Here is an 18,783-nt window from a genome sequence, read left to right on the forward strand (position 1 = left end):
GTCAGCACAGAATGTTGCTTCTGCTAGAGACTTCACAAAATTAATATAAAAATCTTTGTCCTTACTTTTAAAGCCCTGTGTGGTCAAGCCCCAGCTTATATTTCTGACCTTCTAGAATGCAACACCTATTCTTGTAGTCGAAGGCTATTAATGGTCCCTGTAACTCATTTTAAGACTCAACTAAATTCTCATTTATTCATATTAGCTTTTAACTAGTTTTAGGCTGTATGATGTTATATGTATGCTGTTTTATATTTTTGTTCTCAGTTTATTTTTTATTGTAAAGCACTTTGCGATTTTTGATCTACTTACCAGTGACTGTGAGGTGAACCATGTTACTGACGGTGCCTTCTCTGGACTCACACCAGTAAACTCCACTGTCAGATGGGTAAGTATATCTGATGTTACAGGAAGAACCAGCTGGTTTTCCCCACCCATCTCCACACCGAGTCCTCTGCTGTTTGCTTGTGTTTCTCCTCAGAGTCCATCCAGCAGAGCTGTCGTCCTCCTCACAGCTCAGAGACACAAAGTCATATTGAAAGAACTGGGAGCTGCTGGGACTCACAGTCAGACGAGCTGTGAGGGTTACAATGAAAAATTGATTATGTGTTATATTTGATAAAAAGGTCCAAATGGTTTATTGCTTTTATTATTTTATAATTTTCATTCTAAAAACATCAAACCAAATAGATCATATTACATTACATTTTCCATTAACACAATAAATTATATTGGAACTGTACTAAATTCCGTAACATTACAGTTACATTACAACATTAACAGTAACATTACAGTTACAGTTATGGTGTTGCTTGCATTACAAACGTTCTTCAGTTTTCTGCACACCAGGAGAAAAGGAAATATGGCGTAGAAACTGAACATTAACAGTGTTGCCTGAAAACTCCTTTGTTTGATCACTTCTTAATGAAATTAACGAAAGCTAGAATAATTGGCCCTAAAAATCTTAGAAATGTGGTATCTAAGCAGATACTTACTGTGGATGGCATTATTCTGATGTCCAGTAACACTGTGAGGAAGGTGTTTTTTTTTTTACAGGATATGTCCTTCAGTGAATATATTAAACTAAAATGTAGCTGTATGCTGCAGCAAGAGCACTGACAGGAATTACAAAGAGAGAGCATATTTCTCCTATGTTAGCTTCTCTTCACTGGCTCCCTGTTAAATCCACAACTGAATTTACAGTGGTGTGAAAAAGCATTCGTGCTCTTTCTAATTTCCTGTTTTTGTATGTTTGTCACACTCACTGTAAATGTTTCAGATGATCAAACACATTTAAATATTAGACAAAGAAAACACAAATGTAGTTTATAAATTAAATTACACCAACGCCACCATGGAAAAAAATCCATGCTCAGATGGCCCTGTGTGGAAAAAATGATTAAGTGTGACAAACATACAAAAACAGGGAAATCAGGTAGGGCACAAATTGTCATGGTTCTGGGTCATTAGACCCAGCAATGTTTTGTTGTGTGTTATGGTGATTTCTTTTAGTTGTAATGTATTGAGCTGGTTTTGCTTCAGATAGAGTTATTCCTGATCTATATTTTCTTGTTGCTTTGTCATTCCCCATTCCTGTCTAAGTCTGTCATGTCCTCTGTCTTCGTTCCTTAGCCAATGCATTTAATATTTAGATTTATTAATCTCTGTCTGTCTTCCACAGCATTTCTTTTGTTTTATCTCCCCCAGCTCACCCTAACCAGTTGTGGCAGATGGCTTTGGTTTGGTTTTGCTGAAGGTTTCTTCCCACTTTAAGGGAGGTTTTCACTTCCACTGTCGCCAAAGTGGTTGCTCAAAGGGGGTTGTCTGATTGTTGTGGTTTTCTTTTCATCTTTGTAGAGTTCTCTCTCTCATTATGAAGCATATTGAGCACCTTGAGGTGAGTGTTGAGTCTGTGTTTCCACAGGCCCCGCTAGTTTAGAGACTTATTCCTCATGATGAGCGAAATCAAGACAGAACATCTTTAACTGGTCTTTAACTCGCTAACGAGGAAAGGCTTTGGTCAGAACCAGGCAGTGGAGCTATGCTCCTCACCTCTCTGTAGCCCGAATACTTCGAAGAGCAGCTGTCCTCGCAACCTTTTTATTGACAAACTGTTGCAATACACATCACAGCACCTCCCTCCGTAAAACGAAGACAAGGCCCTATGTGTGTTTATGTGTGTGCACGTGGATGCATGTGCAAGAACTTGTGCGTGTGTGTGTGTGTGTGTGTGTGTGTGTGTGTGTGTGTGTGTGTGTGTGTGTGTGTGTGTGTGTGTCTGAGACCTCCTGCTCACCAAAAGGATAATAAAAGCAGGAAGCAAAATCAAACAGAATCTTCACAAGGGATGTGCTTGTGATAAAACACTACAGCCTCCTCCCAGAACCTTAAGAGGGCAAAGGAATGTCTTGATCCTGTAGTTTGAACTAAAACTTTACAAATTTAAGAAGCACAATGGCAACATTCAACAATCTGACTTAACAGTGAGTGTTGTATTGTGCTGAATTGAATTCACTCCTATGTTAAAATGTCAAACTTTATGTGTTTATAGTCTGATGCAAAAATTGTTCTCCGTAGATTTCATCCATTTAATACTGTTAGAAGGGTGGAGTTGTTTTTTTTTAATAACTTGCATGTTTGGTATCTTCTGGCCTTCACGCATAAAGCAGCAGACAGGCAACCCTCCCTTGTGTCCTCCTGGCGGTTTCTTCCTGAGTATTTCTCTCCCAAATGCTTGCTCAAACGGGTTGATTGTAAGGATTCTTTATCTTACAGTATAATGTGCTTTGTGTTTTGACTATGGGATTAATATAAAATTGAATTGAAAAAGAAAAAAATTATCAAAGAATGTTTTTTTTTCTTTTAAATTTTCTTTATTTTTAAAGAATTCAATTTTTTCGGCACATTTGTGCTACAGTCAACTAATTTCAGTCCATAGGCAGGAGGAAGAGAGTAGTTGTAGTTTTTGAAAACTGTGGAGATATATAGCCAGGAATCCAGAGTGAAATCTGACCCCAGCTCAGCAGCCAGATGCTGAACTTCAACAGGTAACAAACTGATCAGCAGTCAGGCTGGAGCCTCCATTTCTACCTGTTCATGTTTCTACAGAATCACTGTGGTAATCACTTTAAAGTGTCTTTGCACCGGTTTTCATCTTTATTTCTTGTTGTATTTGTACATAATGCTAAATGCTGAAATATCACCAATACAAATTGCTTAATGTGTCCTCATTATGTGTATTGGTGTGTGTGGCTGTAGCCTTAGCTTTTGTCTTTGTTAAATGGTAATTATGAGACTGTGTATTTCAGGTCATTTTACAGGGTAACATGGTAATGTATTGAGTATTACAACAAACTACTATCTGTAATGTGTAATGCATACATTTTTTCATTAACAATCTCAGGACTGGCAGGCATTTCTAGCAACATTTTATAAAATGACCCACTGTTGGCAAGGTTACTTTTAAAATGTATTCCATTATGTGCATTTTGCGGGCAACAAATCAGGTTTTTGCAAGAAACAATGAAACAAGTACTGTAAGTACTTACTGGGTTGTGGGCCGTGTTATGGAGTCACGTAATTTCATCTATTTTCTAACTTCCAGGTATTTTAAAGGGAAAGAGATACAGATTGTTCTGTAAATAATTTTAAGTATCGCAGCAACCCGAGTAATTACTGGTTCTGCTTAAGTAATTTTCTGCATAATGGAAGTTTCACTATTAAGTCTGTCTTATATATTACCTATAAAATTAAAACTATCATAATCACTTTTCTTGTTGCAGCGTAGTTGCGCCTTGTTGCCCACAAATTGCATGCAAGTATAGCGTACTTGTGCCTTATTTGCAGGTCGTGTGACAGAAGAAGGTTACTGACCTTGGTTTGTTGAGCAGCTCAGCAGTGAGATCAGAACTAAAGAGAAATGACACTCAGGTTGATTTGAGGTGAACATAAAGAACAACTGCACACAAACAGCTGACAAACACACAAACTCTCTCTGGTATATCTGCTCATTTTCTATTTGATGACAGGAATATGTTTCAAAAACATTTGGACAACAAAAGATGGGGAAGTGTGTAATAGTAAAACAGAACATCCCATATGTATATCCCTATGCTGTTCAAGCTCCTCTATTCAAATTTAATTATTATATTTTTTAATCTCAGAAACAGCACTGAATGTAATTGTTGTGATCATAAATATGTGCACTGACTACACTGTTCATATAATACAACATGTCCTCTACTCCTAAAAGAAACCACAGTAAAGTCATGTGTCCACTGTGCAGCTGTGTTGATATAATGAGTGAATGATTTGATCTTTTCACTGCCTGCTGTGTTTCCTCGACTCCTGAGCAAAGATAAAGAGTCAGTTCAGACCTGCAGTTGGTCCTGGTGGTGTTTTGAACTTGAATTCAGCCTGATTTGTTTTTCATGTCTTCTCCTCCATCATCAGTTATCAGGAGAGCAGACAGTCAAAGTACAAGAATTCAAACAAACACAGAGATTCTACTTACAGAGCAGACACAGCACAGATGTTTCCTTCATCGTCCTTCTCACTCATTTGAGCTTTTTTTCATTTCTGTCACTGACACCAAGTAAAGCCCGCCCTCTTCCTCTGAGCACCAGCTTTTCTATTGTTTCAAATAGAGTTAGTGGTTAGTGTGTGTATGTGTGTGTGTATATGTACGCCCCCCTCAGTGAGAGAGGCAGATATGAGCTGAAACACAGGAATCAAACCAGGGACGCTGCTGTTATGGAGCTGAACTGGAACCATTCAGACACTGAGGCCCTCTGAACACATTTTAATTACAGCTGTGCAGAGACACACTGATGACTGACTGGAACACTGTGATTCACATTTTACATTAACACCATCCTCACACATGGTTTATATGTGGCCACTAGAGGGAGATGTTGGACTTTAAATACTGTAGGACAAGAGAGGCATTATGGACAAAAACAACACATCCCCCATTTTATTTACAATATAATATTTATTTAAAATGTTCTGATTGTTCAAATAGGTTATTTTTTTATTGTTGTAAAATAATGTGTGCACCAGTCTCCAATAAGACAGTACTGGAAGGGTAGTTATTCCTCCGTTACCACATAAAAGGGAGTATCTCCTGAAATGAGCAGCTCTCACAGTAGTAAACAGGCCCGGCCACTAACCATAATGCAGTGCCTAACAAGAGCTGTGTGAGACTATGTATAAAGGTGTAACAATGTTCTATGTCTATACATTTGCAGGTAAGCAGATACAAGAAAGTAAATAACTTGAGCTGTGTTTAAAGATAAGTCAACGGGGTTACAGAGAATGTAGGAAAGTTGTCCGTTAACCCCCTTTATGTGTCATTAGTATATATTCATTGGTAGCAATAACCATGAAGCTAACAATTAGCAGCTAGAGCTAATTCGCCAGCATGAGTTGAAAACTCGTGGCATTGTCGTTTGATCTATACCTGTATCGGCTGTAATCTCAGTGGATGAAGACTGGCTATCACACTATCTTTTGTTTATGTTTATTTTACTTATGTTAGTGTAAGGAGTATTACCGTTTAAGTTTAAAAAAACTAACTATAATGCAGTGTGCCTGACAAGAGCTGTGTGAAACTGTATAAATGTGTAACGATGTACTATGTCTATAGATTTGCAGACACATTAAAGATAAACTCACAAAGCCACACAGGTTTCAATTCCTTTTAATCCAAATGTGCAACATTACTGACAATGCAATTTAATTATTTTATTTATACAGCGCCAAATCACAACAAGAATCACCTCAAGGCGCTTTATATTGTAAGGTAAAGACCCAGTAAAGACCGTACAGTAATACATCATGGATACAAGTAACTGTCATTGTCATTTCTGTAATTTGTGGTCCCTCCTTTCTCGTGCATGTGCACTGGAAATCACTCAAGATAATTGGAGCAATAGGTGTGGTGACTCCCAAGCTAGGGGGTTCCCAGGAACAACATCGGAAATTTCTATAAGAGCTAAGATACTTCACATGACCCTCAAGCTCTCAGGCCTCTGGTAGAGGACCCAAGCTTGAAGGAAAGACCCTCCGCAGAGGTGAGAAAAGGGAAATAGACCCCAGCTTCTGTGGATCTTGTGCTCAGAGCTTTTTCCTGCCCTGCCATGATTAGTGCCTCCCTTTCAGTCCAGCTTCGTCCAGCCACTGGTAGAACTTCTGGATACCACTTCTTCTATCTGACCAAAAGGGTGCAGCAAGAGTACTGACAGGGACTAGAAAGTAACACTGTGAGGAACCTTGGAGTCATTTTTGACCAGGATATGTCCTTCAATGCACATATTAAACAAATACGTGAGACTGCTTTCTGTTGGGTTTAAGTCAACCCTACTGGTAAACAGAAACTGTTACTGAAAGCAACCACACAGACACCAGTGTATGTTTCACTTGCAAGGGGAGCATCAAGGAGGGCAGTGTTGCCACTCGCCTGTCCAAGCAACTCCAATTCCTGCATGTCCGCCTCACTCTTTAATTGATAAAAGAGGTTACACACAATTCAGTTAACCACGTGACAGTTTTTGGCCATGTCACCCACATCACTTTGCTGCAACAGAATATAGTTAGTGAATGTATTAGCAATCATTGTACTCATCATTTATCTTATACATGGTGAAATGCATTCTTCAGACAGACAAAACAATGTCAACTGTACAAAAGACATTATCTGATAATTCCACAAGAGCACACGGGTCTCCCCTTGGCGGTTTGTCTCTCTTAACCTTTATCTGCCAGATTATGTACGTTATTTTGCAAGCTTGCTCCTGTATTGAGCCAAATTTGTTGAGCACCTCGTACACCCCTGTAGCCTTCCTCAATGTTACTGCAGCATCACTTTCCAGCTTTTCCACATTTCACTGTTGTTCACAATCTCCTCATGATGATCTGTAGGAAGCCAAGTGGTACAGCCCTCTGCCTTAATAGAACAGAACAGTCTGGTGTCTATTCAGTTCAATTCAATTCAGTTCAATTCAATTTTATTTATACAGCACCAAATCACAACAACAGTTGCCTCAAGGCGCTTTATGTTGTACAGTAGATCGTACTTTAATAGATACAGACAAAAACCCAACAATCATATGACCCCCTATGAGCAAGCACTTTGGTGACAGTGGGAAGGAAAATTAACAGAAAGAAACATCCAGCAGAACCAGGCTCAGGGAGGGGCGGGGCCATCGGCTGTCTGTTACCCACCAACTCGATAGCTAACCGGGGGTTCAAGGGTCACTCGAGCCGGTGAGAACAGCTAACTCCCGGCTAGTGATGGAATTTCCGGCTCTTTCAGCTCGGCTCACTAAAAAGAGTCGGCTCTTTCGGCTCCCAACCGGCTCTTCAGGTTGTTTTGTTGCTTTAATTAATTTATTATTAACAACAATATAAAATTATGCACAAAAGGAATTACTAATGTAAAAAAAATTGGTTTTATTTATATATGTTTATATATAAAAATATACAGTGCCCCCTAGAGACAAAGCGCATACAAACTCCAAAGCATGTAAAAACTCCAAAACTGTCATGGTCCTGGGTCATTTTGACCCAGTGTTCTTAGTTTTCCTGTAGTTTTGTATTTTGTTCCTTATGTCCATTGGATTGTTTGGTTTGGTATTATTATTCCCCCTGTGTCCATGCTTTTATTGTGGTGTTTGCTCTGGTACCGTGTTCCCGTCCTTTGTGTTCTGTGTTCTCCTCATCCCCTCGTATTCATCCTTGTTCTCTGCCTCTCTCTCTCTGTGCTCATCTCTGTGTACTGTGTTGTGTTTGAGGTCCACATCTTGGTGTCAGTATTTTCAGTTTCATGTCCTCCCTGCTCGGTCATAAGTAATTGTCTTCAGCTGTGTTCCCCGTGTGTTCCCACTTCCCTCATTACCTTCTGTGTATTTATGTCAGAGTGTCCCTTTGTTCTGTGTTGCGTCGTCCCTCTAGGTTGTGTGCATTTAGCGTGTCTTCCCAGCGCCTCAGCTTTAGTTGCTCCCAGTATAGTTTTTGTATGACTTCTTATGTTCCTGTTAATAAAGACCTGCCTTTGAGTTCATCCCCGTGTGTCTAGAGCCGTGCATTTGGGTCCTCTCTTGCCTTCACACAGCCGTCGCATGACAAAAACTCATTTCTAGCGTTAACTGAACTTCCAAAAAAGAGCTACCTAGATCAATTGTGTAATAAATTACACAATTGAAAGGATCAGTGAAAGCGGAGATTTTTAAGATCTCCTGCCAGGGTGGAGATTTTCAAAAAACTCAGTTTTTAGTGTTTACATGTGGACATAGATATTTTTCCAAAACTGTACGTGTAGACGGGATTTAAAAAAACCCAAAAAACCCAAAAATGGAAAATCTCCAGTTTCAAAAATACCTGTGTATATGCGTGAACCTACCCATACGGAAAAGATATATATAAATCTTATAAAGGTTGTGTTAGGTTTATAGCATAAACCCTATTCGCTGGAACGTTGAAGACAATATAATTACACCGCAAAGCAAGACTCAAGGCACCAAAGTTCTCTGGTTACTCATGCATGAGGGAGACCTGGCTGGAGCCAAGCGTCGTTCCACCACTTGACCTCTGTCAGACTCTCAGCCAGGTTTCCCCACAGCACTCCTTTTAAGATAAGATAAGATAAGATAACTCTTTATTGTCATTGCACAGTCATACATAGTACAGTAGTACAATGAAATTGGAAAAACTGTCCTACGTCGGCACTACATATAACACAACACGACACGATATGACACATCACAACGTAACAAACAACACAACACAGTATATTAACTTAGTATAAAAAAGAAGAATAAGTGTATGTGTATTGCACACTGTTATTATTGCACATTAATTATTATTGCACCTTGTTATTTTATTGTGGTTACATGAATATGCATAGGTTCATTAACATATGACGTCTACATACACACAAAGAGTACCTTGCCTGTGTATGTGGGTGTATGTGTGTGTGTGTGTGTGTGTGTGGGGGGGGGGGGGGGGGGGGGGGTACTGCTGATCAAAGGGTCATAAAAGCACACAAGCAAACATCCTTGGTCAGGAAGAGGGTAGACTAGACCCCCCCCGGTAAGGAAGTCCAGCAGTTCATCTAAACAAAAGGCTAAATACTTAAACAGATATACGTGTGTTTGCTATACCATAAATCAGCAAAGGAAGATACGATCTCTCCTCTGTAGGGGAGTGAACTCACCCCCTCTTCATGCTACACAGAGTTGTTACAGACCTCTTAGGATGAAACATTCTTTCAATCTACAAATGATTATACACTTCTAAGCATATATGAATAAATGTTTCTAAGCATAAATGACAATCAACAATACAAAACCTATCAGGTTGTATCTGTCTTGTGTGAAACTTGTATGAAAAGCATACAAGAGTGAAAACAGATATAAGACCCCTTGAAAAATCATATAAATGAAACTTGTATGTTTTGAATACTTACTAAAACAATATATGAAAGTAATGAGAAAGTGGCCACTTTCATGAGTAAATCATGTAAGCCTTATATGATTCACTATATGAAGTAGGCCACATCTTTGTCACGGTCCGCTGTGGCAGACCGTGTGGAGGACTCAGGTGCAGACACAGGCGAGGACACAAAACTGAGTACGAGCCTTTATTGTGGTTGAAGACAAGGAGTGCAAACAAGGCAAAAGCGCAGTGACAAAACTAAACTATAACTAAACTGGGAAAGTGATACCAGGATAAACTATGAAGACACAGGAAACCATAACTATGAATACAAAGGACTGGCTGTGACAACATGGAGGGTGGGAACACAGACGACGCGACACAGACTGTATGAAACACAGAGACTAAATACACATGAGGGATGATCAGGGGAAGTGGCCACACATGGGAGCACAGCTGACACACATAAATCTAACGACAGGACAGGAGAGGCGAAACTAAATACACTGACATTGAATGCAGACTTCCAAAGTAAAACAGGAAACATGGAGATTAGACATGACAAGAACTAAATATAACCACGCAGACATGACACATGAACCAGGGAGACTTAGTACAGGGGGAGATGACATAAACAACTAAGGAACAAGACTAAACAGCAATCTAGAAATTAACTAGGTGAACTACGCTAGGCACAAATGAATACAAAAGATACATAAAACTCAAACACTGGGTCGCTCGACCCAGGACCATGACAATCTTATGCAAGTCTTTTATAAGTTTTCTTTCTATTTCTTTTCCATACGGGTTTAAACACCCACAATTCAGGCAACAGTTCTGTTTTAGCTGATCAATTCCTCAAAACTATCAGATTAGTTATTGATCATCTATAATCCACCAGACCTTATCTATACACCATCACACACTTTATGTCAGTGTCTGTAATTAAACTGTAAAGTGCTGATCCTGAAGCTAAAATACGAAAAAACTATAGTTGATTCTGAGATTATAGCACATAAATTCATTCATGTTTGTAACACAGTTTTATCTAATGAACAGCCTGAAGATGAATAAATTGTAGTTCAGAATCACTGACAGACAGCACAGACACAGTTGGTCTGAGTCTGAACATGATGGTCACCAGAGAAATAACATCAGACTCTGGATGTTCAGGATAAGATGATCTTATGTCCGAAGAGGTTGTGTAATCTCTTGATCAGCACGACGCTCATTTGAACCTGGAGACCGTTTATATTTTCTGTAGATCTCTAGTGTTTAAGTTTCTTCAGTGTGGTTTTGCTGCTTTTCTGCCTTAATGTTTCCTACCTTTAAGACCTCTCTTTTAAACCTCTTTTAATACCTCTTTCTTCATGTTTATGCATCAACATGACAGAAGCTCTGAGACATTTCAAACCTGCTGCTGCTCATCAGGATGCTAGTTAAAATCTCGGTTCTGTCGTTTATGTTTTCTGTAGATCAGAAAACCAACAACAGCAGCAAGAAGAAGCACAGCAGGAACTGACAGACCAACAATCAGTCCAACAGATTCTCCTGTTTGACCTGCAGGTGAGAAACAGGTGTGAGGTGTCAGCTTTCAGGTAGGTGATGAGTGAAGAACAGAACAGAATCCATTTCCTCTTCGAATGCTTATGTCTGATCTAATGATTAAGTAAAATGTAAGTTGGTCAAAATGTGAATATTGTGTAAAATCTTACATAGTCAGTCAGTCTGCCCCAGGGCAGCTGTGGCTACAACTGTAGCTGCCTCCACCAGTGTGTGAATGTGAGAGTGAATGAATAGTGGAATTGTAAAGTGCTTTGGGTGCCTTGAAAAGCGCTATATAAATCCAATCCATTATTATTATTATTATTATTATTATTATTAATATGGGGATTTCTGAGCTCTGAGCTTCCTTTTAAAAAAAGATGCATATGATCTGAACAAAACTGCTAAAAATTGCTGCAATAAAAGAAAACCTAGCCAGGTTATACAGGGTCAAAGGACGGCTGAAGCCTTGTTCAGCTACTGCAGGGTGAGAGGAAGGGTACACCCTCACACTCACAGGCAATTTAGAACGACCAGTTAACCTAACCCCACTAACTAAATGTCTTTGGACTGTGGGAGGAAGTGAGGAGAGAACCCACACAAACATGGGGAGGACATGCAACTACACACAGAAAGAGCCTGATGGTGGAATTGAACCCAGGACCTTCTTGCTGTGAGGCAAATGCTAAATACTACGCAACCATGCTAATTATTAAGAATCACATTTGTTTTTTCAAAGTAACAAAAATGATAACTTAAAATTCCATTTGTTTGAGGGTTTATGTATTTATGAATTTCACTCATTTGACTTAACCAGAAGGGAAAAAGACCGAAGATGGAGTTTCACAAAGCAAAAAAAAAAAATTAAATAAAAAATTAAATGAAAATAAAATAACACAAGTACTGTTTTCATCCAAAAAAATATAATTTTTTTACTGGTTTGGTGCTTATTTTGTATTTTTTTTTCAAATGGCGTAAACAGTTTTGGTCAGATCATTTGTATCTTATTTTTAAATTATAGGTTAAACATGAATCTGCTGCACTTTGATCACATCACTCAGACCAGCTGCTTTCTACAAAGTCTCATCAACAACATCTTTACAAACACTCACCTGGAGGAGCAACACTCAGTGTGACTCTACTGATGGTTTTACTGTCCTTTTGGTTTGTTCCTCTCATGAAGACACCACACTCGTATGTTCCAGCGTCATTAATCGTCACATCCTTCAGAATCAAAGACACGTCTCCATCCTTCATCTGTCTGTCCTGCAGATCCACCCGGTTCTTAAAAGATGGATGCTGGTTGTCTGTAACAAAGTGATCATCTTGGTACAAAAGTACATATTCTGTCTTCAGGTCAGCTCTGCTCCACTTTACAACTTTCTTGTTGTTTGGAGCTCGACATGTCAGAGTGACGTCCTGTCCAGACTCAGCTGTGATGGTTTTCTGGTCTGAAAGAGGAAACAACACAGAGCAGAGAGGTTAAAGGTCGGAGACTATAGATGTTCGTCTATAGAAGACGTTTCGGTAAGGAACTACAGAGCACTAAGTACGTTTTCACCAGCTACGGCACCGGCAGGATTCACTTTCACAGACTCACAACCACCAGCTTCACCCCTCCCCTCCCCCACCAGCTGTAGGCTTTATCATTGAGTTTCCCCACACATGTTTACAGACGAGTTAGAGAGCAAGAGAAGAAGAGACGGATTCATAAATGTCTTTGTTTCTGCTCTAACCAAACAATGCTGCTCTACAACTCTAGACTACCAGCCACAAAGACAACAGCTGGAGAAACATCTGTCTACCTCTGACATCCACCAGCTCATCCATACAACAAACAAACATCAACAACCAGGAAGCAGCTTCACCTCTGATCACACACACACTCAACTCTACTCACTCACCTGGAGGAGCAACACGAAGGTGGATGATGCTGTGTTTCCATGAGCGAGTTTCTTCCATGAACACTCGACACTTGTATGTTCCATCATCAACACTTGTCACAAGTTTTAGAATCAAAGACACGTCTCCATCCTTCATCTGTCTGTCCTTCAGATCAACCCAGTTCTTAAAAGATGGATGCTGGTTATCTGGAAGAAACTTCCCATCCTGGTACAAAACAAGATTTTCTGGCTCCAGGTCAGCTCTGCTCCAGTGAACAAATTTGATATTTTTATTTGGAGCTCGACATGTTAGAGTGACGTCCTCTCCAGACTGAGCTGTGATGGTTTTCTGGTCTGAAAGAGGAAGCAACACAGAGCAGAGAGGTTAAAGGTCACCAGTGACCCACTGAGACGGAATTTTAGCCTCATGTTAAACATAGACAGATATTAAGAACGAGATCTGGCCTATCAACACCTACGCCCTGCCCATGATCAGGTACCCTGCTGGCCAAAGAAGGAGATAGAAGCGACTGACAGTAGGACAAGGAAGCTCTGGACCATGCATGGAGGGTTTCACCTGAATTCCAGCACTCTGAGACTATGCTAAATGGAAGCAAGGAGGCTGGGGACTAGTGAATGTCAGTACATCAAGAAGATGACCCAAACCGACAGTGTGCTCAGCGAATACCTCAGGCAGCAGAAACCCAAGAAAGAGTTGGAACCATCATGGAAGGACAGACCCCTGCACAGTAGTATTACTGACCAATAGAGGAGGTCGCGGATATGTGTGTGTGTGTATATATACAGTGGCTTGCAAAAGTATTCGGCCACCTTGAGCTTTTCCACATTTTGTCACATTACAGCCACAAGCATGAATCAGTTTTATTGGAATTCCACGTGAAAGACCAACACAAAGTGGAGCACACATGAGAAGTGGAACGAAAATCATACATGATTCCAAACATTTTTTACAAATAAATAACTGAAAAGTGGGGTGTGCGTAATTATTCAGCCCCCTGAGTCAATACTTTGTAGAACCACCTTTTGCTGCAATTACAGCTGCCAGTCTTTTAGGGTCTGTCTCTACCAGCTTTGCACATCTAGAGACTGAAATCTTTGCCCATTCTTCTTTGCAAAACAGCTCCAGCTCAGTCAGATTAGATGGACAGCGTTTGTGATCAGCAGTTTTCAGATCTTGCCACAGATTCTCGATTGGATTTAGATCTGGACTTTGACTGGGCCATTCTAACACATGGATATGTTTTGTTTTAAACCATTCCATTGTTGCCCTGGCTTTATGTTTAGGGTCGTTGTCCTGCTGGAAGGTGAACCTCCGCCCCAGTCTCAAGTCTTTTGAGATTGCCCTGTATTTGGCTCCATCCATCTTCCCATCAACTCTGACCAGCTTCCATGTCCCTGCTGAAGAGAAGCACCCCCAGAGCATGATGCTGCCACCAACATATTTGATAGTGGGGATGGTGTGTTCAGAGTGATGTGCAGTGTTAGTTTTCTGCCACACATAGCATTTTGCTTTTTGGCCAAAAAGTTCCATTTTGGTCTCATCTGACCAGAGCACCTTCTTCCACATGTTTGCTGTGTCCCCCACATGTTTGCTGTGTCCCCCACATGGCTTGTGGCAAACTGCAAACGGGACTTCTTATGGTTTTCTGTTAACAATGGCTTTCGTCTTGCCACTCTTCCATAAAGGCCAACTTTGTGCAGTGCACGACTAATAATTGTCCTGGACAGATTCCTCCACCTGGGCCCTATTTCAGGAAGCCGGTTTAGAAAACTCAGAGTGAAAAACGATACTCAGGGTTGAGTAACCCCAAACTGTCCAACTCGGAATATTCGGTTTCAGAAAGGCTGATAACAATTAGTTCAATCAACGCGGAGTTGCTTTAACCCCAAGTTAAGCGCGCGCACGAGGATACATAAAGCCCTGATTAGTGGAGCACAGATTAAGCGAGTCACCATGGAGACGGAGAGAAAGAAGGCGCGGTCAATGTATTTTACAGCGCTTGACGCCGAAATTCTGATGGCAGCATATGCCGATAACATGCAAATTTTGCGGAAAAAAAGTAACACAGCCTCAGCTGCAAAAGAAAGGGAGCATGCATGGCAAAACATAGCCGACAGAGTCAATGCGTGAGTGTTAATTTAAACATTTCACCCATTTAGCACGTTATTTATTATATTTCAATTTTTATTTTATACATTTTATTTTGTGACGTGATGTGAGCGCAGGTGCAACCCAACAGGCCCCAAATGTTCCTGGCAGCAAGTAAAAATGAAATATAAAAATATAGTCCAAACAGGTAAGGTGAAATTGTATTATGAGCCATAGTGCTTGGTCTGTTTGTCCTATGTAAATCATTTGCAGTTAGAGGCTACATTAATTTTCTTTCTGTAAGCACTTATTGAAATTATCTGAGCACATTACAAGTACATATTTGCTTACTCTGTATGCTCAAATGCGGCCCGTTATGGCCACTAGAAAAAAAGCGGAGGCCCGAAAAACAGGTGGGGGTCCTCCACCACCACCACTCACAGAGCCTGGCCACTTGGCTTCCACATTTGTGATAATGTTGGCAGCATCACATATGATCTTCACAGTGCAGAGAACACAAATTAGCATCCATTACTATAATGAAATGATTTGTTAGTTTGAAATGCTACAGGGAACTATGTACCTGTACATTAATGCTGTGGAAAGACTTCCTGTTCACATAGTCTCCTTCATTTACTGAAGGAGCAATGATTGGAATGTGAGTGCCATCTATACAGCCAATCACGCCTGGGAACCGTGAAAATAAATGTAAAATTTAAGTAGTAGTTCAAGTATCGCCACATCATAAATTAAGTTTTGGTCATCCTGATACCTGCAATTTTGTGGAATCCCTCTTTGATGAATCTTGTGGGTCTGTGACCGGGGAAAACCACAGACGAGTGCAGAAGACGTTTCAGTGCAACTGTAACATTCCTGACTGCCCGACAGACGGTAGCCTTGGAAACGTGCTCAGCGTCATCAATATTATACAGAAAGCTCCCGTTTGCAAAAAACCGAAGTGCAATACAAATAATATGTACAGAACTGAGAGAATGTCCACGATGTGTCACATGAGCAATATTAGGCCTGAGGATGTTATTCAAATAAATTATAGATTGTGCTGAAAAACGGAAACGTTCACACAGAAAATCATCAGGAAATGATAAAATGTCCAAACGCGCTCTAATCACTCTCTCCCGGCGGAGAGCTCTGCGGAGAATTTGGGCTTCAACATCTACTGGCTCTTCAAGGAAGGGGCACGCCATGTCTGACACTTCCTACTGTCAGGTTTCCGACAAAGAGGCGGAGAAAGTCAGGGTTAGTTGAAGTAAACCTGCTAGGGGGCAGGTTAGCTTCACGGAGTGTGTCGTCATAGTAACTCACTCAGAATTAATCTAAACTCGCTTTGTGAAACCGAAAACCCAGAGTTTTCATTAACTCAGGGTATACTTACTCAGAGTTTGCACTAAACCGGCTTCCTGAAATAGGGCCCTGAGCTGTAGATCATGGACTTGTGTATCTCCATCTGAGAGTAGTTGGGGACTTTGGTTCTCATTATAGCTGTAATCCTTCTGCGTTTAGTCCTTGCTGCAGTCCTGGTTGGTTTTCTCTGTGTTTAGTCTTTATATGCTTAGTTCTTTTTTGTTTTATTATAACAGTCTAATTGTTTTAGGCTTTTTTTTTTTTTTTTTGTATTCTATCTTGTTTCTGTTATGGTAAATGTACTGATTCGTATATAATGCTTTTTTACTCTTCCAGGCTACTCACCCCAACCGGTCGCAGCAGATGGCCGCCCCTCCCTGAGCCTGGTTCTGCCGGAGGTTTCTTCCTGTTAAAAGGGAGTTTTTCCTTCCTACTGTTGCCAAAGTGCTTGCTCATAGGGGGTCATATGATTGTTGGGTTTTTCTCTGTATCTATGAAGCGCCTTGAGGCGACTTTTGTTGTGATTTGGCGCTATATAAATAAAATTGAATTGAATTGAATTGAACTCAAAGTGCTTTATAAAATATTTTCACTCATTCACACCCTATTAGCTAAGCATTTTTCTATGCTTAAGTGCTTTCTATCTAACATGTACACTCCAATGGATGTATAATGGAACAGTTTGGGGTTAGTATCTTACTTGAACCACCAACCTTCCAATCAGTAAATGACCTACTCTATGTTCTAAGACAAGCCACCCTATCATAATGCCTTCTTGTGAAGTCAGTCTTGTCTTCGTGTTATTTTTAACCTTCTTGTCTTTGTGTCAAGTCTGCATTTGTTTCCTGTGCTCTGTTCCTTCCTGTTTTATTTTGGTGACCGATTATCTTGTGTGCTTTGAATTTAGTTCTACTTTCATCACTTTATAATTAGTTTATAATTAGCTGTTCTCCTGCCTGTTTCCTGTTCACACGTGATTCTGTGTTTGTGTATATATATTTTTTTCTTTCCCTTTTGTCACATTCTCTCTCTTCACTGTGCCCCTCTTTGTTATATGGTTTCTAAGAAGAGTTATTATTTCAGATTATTTGCTTCTGACTTTTTATTTTGTCACTGCCCAGAAATAAAGCTGCATTTTAGTTCACCCTTCATTTCAGAGTGCTGCACTTTTGGTCCAACACAACACAAGCTCCAATACCTTGAAAAAGACTTGACATCTCTCTCCCAATGTGCTGATTTTGGTCACTCACTATAGAAAAGGACATCTGGGACTATGTGCTGGCTTGCCTTGTCCGTGCATGCAACAAGTCAGGAAAACAACCACTTGCCATCCAAGGTCTTCCTATGCCAAGCCATTCCTTGTCTAACACAATCATTGATAAATTTGTGTAATTTCCATGTCCAGTACATGCCATCTGATATATTATCTGATATTGGCTGATAGTTTATATCACAAGTTTGAAAAGCCTTCTGTGAGACTACATGTATCGGCTGCCCTATTTAAACTGCTGTCAGACATTATCTACTACACTCTGATCACATCACTCAGACCAGCTGCTTTCTACAAAGAACATCTTTAGAAAAAAACACTACTCACTCACCTGGAGGGACAACCCTGAGGTAGATGCTGCTGATGGGTTTACTGTTCTTGTGGTTTGTTCCTCTCATGAAGACATGACAGTCATATGTTCCAGCATCATTAATCGTCACATCCTTCAGGATCAAAGACACGTCTCCATCCTTCATCTGTCTGTCCTGCAGATCCACCCGGTTCTTAAAAGATGGATGCTGGTTGTCTGGATCAAACTGCTCATCACGGTACAAAAGGACATATTCTGTGTCCAGGTCAGCTCTGCTCCACTCCAAAACACCAATGTTGTTATTTGGAGCTCGACATGTCAGAGTGATGTTCTGTCCAGACTCAGCTGTGACGTTTTTCTCATCTGAAAGAGGAAACAACACAGAGCAGAGAGGCCAAAATACTACTGTTCACTTCTAATGAAGAAATTCCTCTGAGCTGTATTTCGAAATTCATGGTATATTACACACATCATACCTACTGTATACTATACTTTAAAAACAATGTTTCTGTAATAAGAAACAACTAGTTGGTGGGCTGCTCACACTAATGTAATTCCACACCAAACTTAGAATAAAGTGTATCATAATTTTTTGGACAGCTTCAAATCTCTAAAATCAGACCCGCATCATATTTGATGGTTTTCCTGGTGTAGAGTTACAGGATTCATATAATGAAAACAGCAGCTCTACTAATCACATTTGTATATTCAGCATTGTTTATTTAGTCATTTCTTGTATTGATTAAATTTTGTCTTACTGTTACCGAGGGTCTGTTAACCTGTTTACCAAGGATATGCTCTGTTGCCGCTGCTGTTTGCAAAGGCATGAACCTCCTCAGCCAGATCATTAACAACAGTCGCTATGAAT

At 40.2% G+C, this 18,783-nt stretch overlaps 2 protein-coding genes across 2 annotated transcripts in view; both read right to left on the reverse strand.

Annotated features, from left to right (window-relative positions):
- The window catches only part of LOC146673215 (Fc receptor-like protein 4), a 93,970-nt gene extending 89,426 nt beyond the window's left edge, over positions 1–4,544 (reverse strand). The window contains exons 1-3 of the mRNA XM_085401874.1: positions 4,514–4,544; positions 3,874–3,909; positions 313–576 (exon numbers count right to left, since the gene is read on the reverse strand). Coding sequence (XP_085258000.1) covers positions 313–576; positions 3,874–3,909; positions 4,514–4,544 — 331 coding nt within the window. The remainder of the gene's footprint in view (positions 1–312; positions 577–3,873; positions 3,910–4,513) is intronic.
- An 8,332-nt stretch (positions 4,545–12,876) lies between these two features.
- On the reverse strand, positions 12,877–18,081 carry LOC146673220 (butyrophilin-like protein 2). The gene is made up of 2 exons (XM_085400937.1): positions 17,937–18,081; positions 12,877–13,217 (listed from the first exon to the last, which is right to left on the reverse strand). The coding sequence occupies exons 1-2, from the start codon at positions 18,079–18,081 to the stop codon at positions 12,877–12,879; spliced, it is 486 nt and encodes a 161-aa protein (XP_085257063.1).
- Positions 18,082–18,783: the final 702 nt, after the last annotated feature.

The sequence above is a fragment of the Rhamphochromis longiceps genome, linkage group LG3 (assembly GCF_057381845.1).
Source record: "Rhamphochromis longiceps isolate RC_006_pf linkage group LG3, R_longiceps_female_GT1.1, whole genome shotgun sequence".
Lineage (NCBI taxonomy): Eukaryota > Metazoa > Chordata > Actinopteri > Cichliformes > Cichlidae > Rhamphochromis > Rhamphochromis longiceps.

Coding starts and splice junctions, on each gene's coding strand:
- LOC146673220 (XM_085400937.1), bottom strand. CDS start 18,081: ATGAAGGATGGAGACGTGTCTTTGATCCTGAAGGATGTGACGATTAAT. Junction 13,218..17,936: donor CCTCAGGGTTGTCCCTCCAG/GTGAGTGAGTAG, acceptor TTCCTCTTTCAG/ACCAGAAAACCATCACAGCT.